The sequence below is a fragment of the Triplophysa rosa genome, linkage group LG2, assembly GCF_024868665.1.
Source record: "Triplophysa rosa linkage group LG2, Trosa_1v2, whole genome shotgun sequence".
NCBI lineage: Eukaryota > Metazoa > Chordata > Actinopteri > Cypriniformes > Nemacheilidae > Triplophysa > Triplophysa rosa.
The window spans coordinates 23,683,454-23,694,629 of NC_079891.1; the positions used below are offsets into that span (position 1 = coordinate 23,683,454).

Sequence of the window (11,176 nt, forward strand, 5' to 3'; positions counted from 1 at the left end):
ATTAACTCAATTTACACAGACTAACATATTACATATTTTAAGTATCAACCATAAAACACAAAGGCTGTTGTTTCTTTAATAATTTCCATTTATTTAGTTCCTGGATTCCAAGAATTATGACAATGAAGGGAATAGACAAAGCTCAGCAGAGAACAAACAAAAAAGGACAGTCCACGTTTATACATCATAGCCTATAAGGCCTCCCTTTCCAATGATCTCCCCGATGTAGAACCACATCAGAACTTCTGTTGCAACAAGTCCATTCCTTAGAGCATCCTGTGTAGACAGGAGAATAGTGAAATCAGACATTACATTCTTACTAATTAGCTTATTCAAGAATTTAAAAAAATGCATGAATTTAATATCCTCTGAGCTTAGTTCAATGCAATACTACAGTATTGTTAGAATGGCGCTATTGCACATGTCGAGACACAGTCCACTGGATCATCAGTGCCATCCATAATTGACTAACCCCATAAAAATCCCTATAAGAGTTTGTGACAAGCAGAGCGGGACGAGGGCCGTGAGGGAACGGCGAAAGGCCGTTCACAGCTGCGTGTTGCACCGGTCTCGCATCTCTCACGGAGGAGCTCCGGAAGCATAAAAGGCGGAGCGACAGCAGTGAAAGACGAGAGAGAACCTGGCCTGGATTTTATGTTATGTTTTATTAGGTTTGTGTGCCTTTACTTTACTTTCGTTTTGTTGTTTGTTTATTTTATTAAAAGTTTATTTAATGTTCGCCGGTTCCCGCCTCCTTCCCGTTTACTTCAAACTTTGTTTTTCTAAAAAAAATTAAGAGGGTCAATGGAAGCATATCTTTTATTTGTTGGCACATCTATACATTAAATAGTTAAGTATGTTAAGAAAAAACGCAGGTTAGGTGAAAGACAAGCAACTGCACAATTCTAATAAAATATATGTTTTAAATATATTATATATGAAAACTAGGCCTCTCAACTTAAAGCTACAATCCGTAACTTATTTGGGGGAAACAATCAGAAATAAATTATTTAGTAAATACTTAGACAGATCAGTGTTCAAAACGATTGTCTTATCTTACTCTGATTCACAACGGTAAGCTTATAATAAAGATTTATAATTTGTGACCCTGGACAACAAAACCAGTCTTATGGGTCAATTTTTCGAAATTGAGATTTTTACATAATCTGATAGCTGAATAAATAAACTTTTTTATAGATATCTGAGTTGTTAGAATAGGACAATATCTGGCTGAGATGCAACCGTTTAAAACTGTGGAATCTGAGAGAGCAAAAAAATCTAAATATTGAGAAAATTGCCTTTGAATTTGTTAATCAGGGGCACTGTGTGGCAGACCATCCACTCACAAAAATAAAGTTTTTATATATTTAAGGTAGGAAATTTACAAAATATCTTCATGGAACATGATCTTTACTTAACATCCTAATGATTTTTGGCATAAAAGAAAAATCGATAATTTTGACCCACACAATGTATTTGTGTCTTTTACTAAAAATGTTCCAGTGCTACTTAAGACTGGTTTTGTGATCCAGGGTCACATTTGTGCTGTCAGGTAGCCTCAAGCAGGGAATTTAAATTTGGGGGAGTGCCTCTCTGCGTCATTACATCACATCCGTAAACAGAAATTGGAGGAACCGGTTAGTTATCACGCGTGTGGATGCGGGTGACAGAGTTGTTCATTCTTATAACCATCGTTTAGAATTTAAATCGCCTTCTAGATGGCTGTGTTTAATCTGAAATGTTTTAAAAAGCGATCATCTGGGGAATGTCATATTAACATCACAATTTATTCAGTTCTGACGCTGAATAAACATCTGGAGGATTGATAAAGTAACCTTTAACTAAAGTAAATCTTTGATTCATTTAGTCAGAACAAAAGCGGCAGATATTGTATGTGTTCAGATGAAAATATGTGTGCGTGGATGAAGCTGCGTGTACTGTAAATAAAGCGCATTTTCATAGATTTTTTAACTTGGACCGCTGTTTGATGTAAAGCACACGATTGACATGTTAAAGACACCACACTGCGTCTAAAAGCATCTACTCGCGTTATTAAAGCAGTGCGCGCCACTGAAGCGTATATTCGGGCCTATGAAAAGAAAGAGCCGCGAAAGTTTCGGATTGTTTGCAGGTGCGACGTGACAAAAGACTACAGAACCTATTATATACAGAAATTCTGTCCCCACTGGATCCCGCGCGATAAATGCCTTGTTCTTAATGGTTTCTGTTGTCGTTTTAATATGGACACATCCCACATTTTAAGGACTCTGACAGTGTAATGTCATTCATCAGCTCATTGCACTTGCACTTTACCATTGTACTTATAGAACACAGTAACATATATTTGCACATTTCTGATTCCATTGCCACCTGCTGTCTACATCAACACTGATCTCTTATTTAAACCTATTATTTATCATAAGAATCCAATCTTTAAACTTCTTAGTATGCAAGTACATTGTTTTTGTAATTTCCATTGTATATATATTTCCTATATTCTCCTATAGTCTTTGGAGTGTACCAGATTAACATTTCACTGCAAGTTGTACATGTTTACAAAGTGTAGGGAGACAGACTTACTTGTGCAGTGGTGTTTAAAATTGATGATGCAACGCATCATGATGCATTGCGGCGGTGCATCGGGATATCAAATCGAAAACATAATAATCGTAATCGAATCGTGAGACCATTGACGATGCCCACCTCTATCTAACGCTACAATTGATTCTATATTAGTGATGTGTTTAAACGTTTTGCGTTGTATCTGGTATAGACACGGTCACATGTTACTGTCACGTTGATGTACAGATGTGCTCTGTGAGCAGTCAGTCAGTGAGCACAGAGCTCGGATTCATCCGCACAGTGCAGCAGTGCCAAAGAACAACCCACGTTAAAGAAAATAACTCCGCATATAACTGACATTTTCTGTTACAAACTGAGATGGCGACAATGAGGCCAAAGATAAGGACTTGCAGCTTTAAATTTTGGGATTATACATTTTACTCATTATTATGTGCCAACTTTAATTTATCACATAATAATCTTCAAGAAAATATTGTTACCCAGTCTGTGGAAAGTAACCCAGCTAGTCATTTTTTTGTGATTAACTGTTTTTTTTACATAAAAATCATCATCATAATATAAAGAACATTTTGTGAAAATATAACCTTGATATATTTGACTGAGTAAGGCAAAGACTGAAATCATAGTGAAATTAATGGTTGAAATCAAACTTTTATCCCCTACTGTGGTTATTAGATTTTGACACTTCAGCTGTTTTTTTTTACAGACTGGGTCACATTTGTTTAAAGAATGTACGTTATACAGACCCTGACTGTGGTCTGACCAAGCCGTCCTGACTGAAAGCCCTTGAGGAGATCTTGGACACCGCTGATGGCCTTGGGAATCTCAGCAGGGGTTGGTGGCACCAGCTCCACTCGGGCGTAATACCAGAATGTGGCTAGCCGGGGTTTGGAGTAGTTCACAGCGGCTTCAAAATAAAAATACAGGTTATTATTATTAATAATTACAACAACATAAAACATACACCATATTAAATTTAGACGTTTATATAAACAATGATTAATCAAACACAATTAATAAATTAAATTATTAGTCAAATTAAATTATATTTCAAGTGAGATCATGCAACGACATATTATCGTAAACTTCACCGTAACGTTACTGTAGGGCGAGCGAAACATGAAAATGAATTGACAGCTATAGATTAGAGATGAACACTAAAACAAGCTGACAATAAAACACTAGCAAGGTGTCTATATTAACTTACTCCGCCGTGTGTATTAAAAATCTATGGATTATTACAGCTGTGTAACTAATCATTTTTAAATATTGAACGAATGCATGTTTTCCTCATTCCTGCGGCCTGTTCCACTAGAAGCCGCGATCAAAAGCATGTAACTCGAACAAATAAAGATGTATAAAACCGAATACATTCTTTAAATATAAATATCCTTACCCCCGACCAATGTTGGTACTTTAGCCACTAGTTTCTGTACTGCCTGGGCCATGTTTAGCGTTCCTGTGAAGTTTTAATCGCCGCTACTCTCTTTACAAACCGAGGCCCTTCAAGCGAATGTCACCTCCAGCGAAAGACCCTGCAAACTAGGAGGCACAATATATGCCTGACGTAAATTTCGGTCATGCCTACAAATACACCTGTGTAGATTATATATCATACTGTTGAATATAAAATGTACTGTTTTATGAACATATAAATTACGTATAAAATGAAATATTCGCAAAGTGTTCGCCCGGATTGAATGAATTGTGTACAAAACGGCACAAAACCGGCGACTATTGTGCATGTACAGTATGTGCTGCTTATGGCGCAGATCCGTCCATAACTTACTCTTTGGAAGATCTTTGGCGCAGAATCAGATGCTCATCTTGTCAGTAAATTAACAGTGTCAGTTGAATGAGAATGACTATAAATACTCTCTGAAAATAAATAAACAATAAGTTGCTCATCTAAATATAATATATATCGAGTTACGCAGCCTAATATCTTGTATTATCTTCTGGCTAAAATATGATATTTGGTAGCCTACATTAAAATAACATAAAATTCATATTATGCGATTTATAATATTCATATATATATATATATATATATATATTCATTATCATGTTTTGATAGTCATGTTTTCAGACAAAACTATTTTATATATTTTACTTTTTATTTATTAAATAGATCTTTTATTTATTTAAAACACAACTTAAAAAAACTTTTTAAACATTTTTAAGAAGAAACATAGTTTGTATCAGAATGAATGCTGAAACGACTTCAATATATGGCTAAACTTAAAGTGAAAGTAGCCTAAATGTGGAATAAACAGAACACCCATAAATTCACAGCAAACATTTGATGTTTCACGTAAGGGATAATATACATGCAGCCGGTTGTTATTGCAAAAATAAGCCCCATTAAACAATTTAAATATAATTCATAAGTTCATATCATCAACATTATCAGGGCAGTTTTATTAATGGTCCATACATCTGGGTGAATTAGACCATGTCATCAGACAATCATCAGTCATCTTTAGCTGGTTTAGCAGCATTGGAGACATTTCTGTCCACCTGTAACAAATAGTAAAGGAATTGATATGAATAATGAAGTGCATGAAATGAACACTAGCTTGTCTCAAAAACACTCATAACGCATTACATAATTCATTGTGTGTGATTGTATAGATAGAGCATATATCATACCACAGAGGTTGCTTTTTTTTTTAGCTGTGATTGGCTTTCCATTCATCTTCAGCCATTCATAACCTCTTCGATCTACTACTAATAAAGTAAGAGATCTTCCTCCACTCTTTACACATAAGATCACATCCTCCACAGTCTCGTTCTCCACATTCTGTCCATTCACCTCCACCACCGCATCACCCTGCAGGAGACCAGAACTTCCCCCTGGGCCTCCTGCTGTTACCTTAACAGCATGAAATAACACACCATGGTAGTAATATGGTTTATATGTATATATATAAATGTATAATCCATACCTAGACTATTTTATACAGATAGGCCAATAGATTTTTACGTAAATACAAGAATATATTTATATAAAAACAATCTTGCTATGAGGATTGTTTGAAGTCATTTTTTACTTTAACCAAGCAAGGAAGTTCTATCCAGGGCTGATTTCCCAGGTGTATAATTAAGAGAAGAATACCCACATAGTGTTGTTTAGTCCAGAACAAAGCTTAATTCTATCCTGGAAATCAGCCCAAATCATATCTGAGGTCAGTATTGTCTAAAGACAGACTTGTCAATGAAAGGACTTCATTGTACCTGGCTGATGAACGTGCCAGGTTTCTGTTGGACACAACCCAAATTGAAGCCAAAGCCAACTGAACCTTTCTCTAGAACACAGAGTCTAATATTAGGATTGATCTGCACATTCGTCTTGGTCTCAACAGGGGGAGCTGTAAGCTCAAGCGTCACTGGCATTTTATTTTTTTCTGCAGGTCTAGAGGATGAAACGTCCAAACAGAAGAGCAATGGAGAAAGGCCCAACTGAGAAAAAAACGACATAATTACTTCTTTATGGTCATAAAGTGTTATCCTGCTTATCCAGTTTTTAACTCTGTAGATGTACCTTAGTGTAGAATTCTTTGCCCTGAGGTGGCATGGTTGTGAGGGTGACCTGCTGCCCACTATGTTTGATTTTGCTGACAACTTCCTCATGACTTAGTGAGTCCATGGACTCCCTATTCACTTCAAGGAGCATCTCACCTTTTTTTATACCACCCAGTTCAGCAGGGCTGCCCTTATCCACCTCACCCAGCATATGGACTGTGTAAACTCAATATAAATGTGTAAATATTCTCGTGTGGACAAATTCCTACCGAAAGTGGAAGTTTTTGCAGGTAAAGCGCATTTGTATCTCTTACCGCTGCGTCCAGCACCAGCCTTTCCCTGCGTAAGCAGAAGGCCGTACCCCTCAGGCCCCAACGCCAGATGCAGTCTGCAGGGCCGATATGGCATGCTGTCAACATCAGCCATGGATGGCAGAATGGGCAATTTTCTAAGGGCATAACTCTTTTCACTCTCGCTGTCAATCACCAGCACTGTCACATCATTATTGCTCTTTTTCACCTGGAAATAGGATCACTAATACTATTACTTAACAATCTTGAAGCATGAATTCCTGTTGTTTGAATCTAAAGGAAGTCTTCGTAACTTTGCGTACCATTTTGCTGATGGCAGAATGTGTAAGTTCAGAAGCAATGGCACCATTGATCCAAACCAGTCGGTCACTTTTCCTCACCCCTGCCTTTTCTGCAGCACCTCCATTTACTGGGCTTATCATGAATTTGCCTTTCTTACCTACAGCACAGACAAACCAACCAAGACAACAATAATTTACTTTTTATAAATGATAAACATTGTGGCTCTGTGTCACTATTAAAACATTGCTCTGATTCTTTGGGCCTCCTAACAAGTTGGACATAAAAATGTTGTAGGTTGGGCCAGGACTATTATGCATTACATGAAAGTTTGATTTCGAAGATGTTTTTTTTTTTTTAAAGTAAATATAAAATTTCCTTACCCTGTAAGGGCAGTATTTTGAGGCCCAAGCCAGATACATCATTTCTAGTGATGTGGCAGAGGCGAGGAGGCCTCCATCCTTCCCCACGGTTGATTTTAGCCAGCTCTTTAAGGTCACGACCCTCAGACACAGCCTGATCATAGACCTGCCCATCCAACACCAGGAAGCAAAGGTGTGAACCACTCACCTGAATCATACGGGACACCTTTAGAGAAAAAGAGCAAGTTACAAGTGAGTTACAACACTTTACCCAGAGACTTTCACAACAAGTATTTTATTTCATGTACTAAAAACAAATTGCATCATAATGACTAAACCTATGAATCACCTCCTTGAGTTCCATGTTGTCTACAAACATCTCATTGACTTCAAGCAGACAGTCCCCATCCCTGAGCCCACTCCTCTCTGCCACACCCTGTGAATCTATCTGCCTGATAATATGACCCTTCCTCCCTTTTTCCACGTTCAGATTGAAGCCAAAGTTTTCTCCTTCCTTCCTCTTCAGCACACATACACGTGGAGAGGGATTTGATGCAGGTTCTGTTGGCAAAGGTTACAGATAAATGACAAGCTGTTTATGCTTAAAACTTACTACAACATTGCTAAAAAATTAATACAGCATTTTCATATCTGTGGTGTTTAAATGTTTTTTTAATTCTAATAATAAAATAAACATGTGGTATAAATAGATTTCTGAAACCTGATACAATCACTTTTATGAACTACACTTTATGTACTGTACTTTTAGACTTTAAATAAATAAATAAATACTTTTGTTTAAATAGCAACACAGCAAAAAATATAAATAACACTGACCTGTGTCATCTGTCACCATGGCTGGATTGTCAATTCCCTCCTTGGGATTAAAGCTAAACCTTCTTAGTGAACATAAAAAGAGATTTAAGAATCAGTTTTCACCCTCTGATATACTGTACACGAACAGCCAATAAGATACAGTGCATTGCAATAAAACAGCCAATATTCTATCCTACACTGACATTCTTTTAGAAAGTAAAATAAGAGATCTGCTGAAATCATTGTAGTGTGGTGTGTCTGAGCACATGCACTCTTATCAAACCAGAAAGCACAAAGTCAAAGCTGAAAGGTCTGTCATGAGGTAAAAGTCTGCCTGTGCACATCTCATGTAAATCTGTGATCGTGAATAGGCATTAAAACCATCAAAAAGTCATTAAAGCACAACTTACTTTGTCAGTTCCATGCTTTCACCCAGAACTGCAACTGAAGTAATGAGGAAGATAGATTATTATGAAATGGTGAGATTTCACAGTGAGGCACACCTTACTTTCCAGGACAAAATCAACAGCACGCATTCTATGCACTGAGACAAGTATAGTCATTTTGTATAAAAGATTACAATTTCACCTTGGGTTTTTGTAAACAGACTTTGTGACAAATCGAGCCAAAAATGGTTGTAGCTCATCTGCTATCTCCACCCTTTATAATTCAGATCTTGATCTGCTCTATTGGTATTTTCTGCTCTAACTGTGATGTTTGTTGACCACAACTAACTTTGCTTTGGCTAGGCTTTGTTTAAAATCAAGGCTTAGATGACAGTCTAAAGGATTGCCTGGTAAATCATGTCACTGGTTTTTACTCATTTAAGCTTCAATTGTAGTTTACTGGTGGTTAAAATAATAAACAATGCAGATACAAAGAACACTCCGCAGACTAGCTGACCTCTGCCAATCATAGATCTATTACCCAACAATGATAAACGAACCTAACCCAGTAGCCTTGAGTGAGAATTCACACGCATGTCCAAGCATGATGGAGTGAATCTGATTTACAATTACTGTTGACTTTTCCCATCGGTAAAGAGAGAGAACCCTGACTAATTCAATAACAACAGTGTCGTGTGTCTTTAAAAGCATGCAGGAGATGGTCCTGAACATTCATGATGATCATTCAAAATACACCAATTTTGTATAAACGAATAGTATAAATTACAGTAAATCATTAAACTAATACTTTAATCATCAGCTGACATTTTATGAGGACACACAAAAGTTTGATTCTATCACACAAAGCACAAACAGTAGTTTTAAAATTGATGCCTTATGCACAGAAAATGAAAATGTAATTAACCAGATTTCACCAGCAAAATCCATAAAGAACTAAAGACTTCATGCAAACAAAAGTAAATAAAATGTATGGTTGAATAAAAATAAAATGTGCAAAACTGTGCACCAAAACCGAGAGGTTGAGCAAAAGAAGAAAAGAAGGTGGTGGTACCTGTGTTGCCTCTCGGTTTTCATAGCGGCTGTGGATGAGGAACACCGTGAGATTAGGGTGCACTGTTTTATTCTCATGTGTGTTCCTCATTCTGTTCACTTTTAATGACTAATCTCACTATGTGCTCAGAGGGAGAGGGCACACTGTATGTGAGCTCTTGCATAAAAAACCTATACACACACACTTCATTCACACAGTGCCAGTGTGCCAGTCCAGTCCAGAACACAACATAAAACTTTAGTAAAAATGCATCTAGGCTTAGAAAAGAAACTGTAAATTATTTTGTAATTCTGGGACAGAGTGAGAATTCCACAGCTATCCAGAGCTGTGAAAATGTATCCTTTCTGAAGGACACGGTGCTAAGCTTCTAATTGCAAAAGTATGATGAAACTAAAGCCTTAGCTAAAACTAGCTAAAAAATCTTTATCTTTTCTGAGAAAGTATAATCATATTCAGAAGAATAAAGAAACAAATAGAATCTGAAACACATCAGAGGAATTACATTTTTAAACCAAGCTAATTTGTACCCCAAAATACTATAGCATATTGTATAATACTGTAGTATGCCATACAGTAGCATTTACTGTAGGGCATATGCACGGATGTCACTTTCCCACGTGAACACGGCAAAACACGCTCCCTTGAGTGGCAAAACACTCAGCAAAATGGCTGCTTACAATATCAGGAAACGCTATTCCGAGCAACATACTAGTGTCCAAGGACACCTGGTTCCTTTGTAAGTCACAAGGATCACCGTCGAGTCCAACTGCTTGTAATTTCAGCAAATAATTGTGTCTTAGTCCCGGTTTCTTTGTTTCTCCGATTGAAAGCAGCCATTTTGCTGTGTTATACCACTCAATGGGAAAGTGACGTCAATGCATAGTAAAGATGAAAAACACCCAAGTATCTAGAACTTGTACAACAGTTTACTATAGCTCACTATGAAAACCATTAAAACAATAATTTAAACAACATTATAAATGAGATTGTATCATATTATTGACACATAGTATAATTTCAACAGTTTTGAAATTTAGGAAGACTAACTATGCATATAGGAAAATCATACCAAAATAAAATTTCCTTTAGAGATGATTTTACAAAATATTGGAAAACTGAAGTGAAGGCTATTGCAGAGACAGAAAGCTTAAAATGTTAGTTACATATAAATGCATTTATTATAATCATTTAAACATGGTTTAGCACATATAACGCATTTCTGATGAGACAAACATAATAAATATGCAGAAACTGTAATAAATCATGTTTTCTGAACACGATTTACACAATTGTGATGCAAGCCAAAACCCTGCAAAATATGTTCATACAAACTGAATAAACATAACTCTTTTTTAATATTTCACAATCCCATTACACTTTACCTGTTAATCTTTTGTCTAATCTGAGAGAATTGTTGTAATATGTATTTGTTAAGGCATGCATGCTGCGTAACAAAGAATGTGATGAATGTTTAAAATGGATCCAATGCTAGTTAATTAAACATAAGTGCTAATTATAAGTGTTTGGATATGGTGTCTCTCGGCTGAGGCTCCATGTACAGTAACCCATACAAACACATAATAGCACATAAACACAAAATGGTGATTTGTACAATAGAGAATTGATAGACAACCACAGGAATTATATGGAATATTCAAGGATTAGATAGGAAATATCACTCACTAGGCACAGAAAATTACTATTGTATTGCTATTAGACACAGGTATTACCCAACTCTCCACACTATAGATCGTAACTGCACATTCTGTTACACCTTTGTACCATTAAAGGAAAAAAATAATCTTGTCAACTTTTCCTCGAATCTAGCAACCGAAACAGGAA

The 11,176-nt window shown here is 36.4% G+C and overlaps 2 protein-coding genes across 3 annotated transcripts; both read right to left on the reverse strand.

Moving 5' to 3' along the window:
- Nucleotides 1-67: 67 nt before the first annotated feature.
- On the reverse strand, nt 68-4,125 carry atp5l (ATP synthase, H+ transporting, mitochondrial F0 complex, subunit g). The gene is made up of 3 exons (XM_057320457.1): nt 3,980-4,125; nt 3,330-3,490; nt 68-276 (listed from the first exon to the last, which is right to left on the reverse strand). Exons 1-3 carry the CDS (start codon nt 4,029-4,031, stop codon nt 178-180), a joined length of 312 nt encoding a protein of 103 aa, XP_057176440.1. The 5' UTR covers nt 4,032-4,125; the 3' UTR covers nt 68-177.
- Nucleotides 4,126-4,699: 574 nt separating this feature from the next.
- nherf4b (NHERF family PDZ scaffold protein 4b) lies at nt 4,700-9,351 on the reverse strand. 2 transcript variants are annotated; one of them, XM_057321816.1, is made up of 11 exons: nt 9,335-9,351; nt 8,287-8,320; nt 7,898-7,959; nt 7,410-7,621; nt 7,082-7,286; nt 6,722-6,858; nt 6,423-6,627; nt 6,128-6,324; nt 5,821-6,045; nt 5,236-5,458; nt 4,700-5,103 (listed from the first exon to the last, which is right to left on the reverse strand). In XM_057321816.1, the coding sequence occupies exons 2-11, from the start codon at nt 8,298-8,300 to the stop codon at nt 5,075-5,077; spliced, it is 1,509 nt and encodes a 502-aa protein (XP_057177799.1). In that variant the 5' UTR covers nt 8,301-8,320; nt 9,335-9,351; the 3' UTR covers nt 4,700-5,074. The 2 variants fall into 2 exon arrangements, with proteins under 2 accessions (XP_057177799.1, XP_057177806.1); XM_057321823.1 differs by lacking the exons at nt 6,128-6,324; nt 9,335-9,351 and having other exon boundaries at nt 5,821-5,891; nt 8,287-8,337.
- Between the last annotated feature and the right edge of the window lie 1,825 nt (nt 9,352-11,176).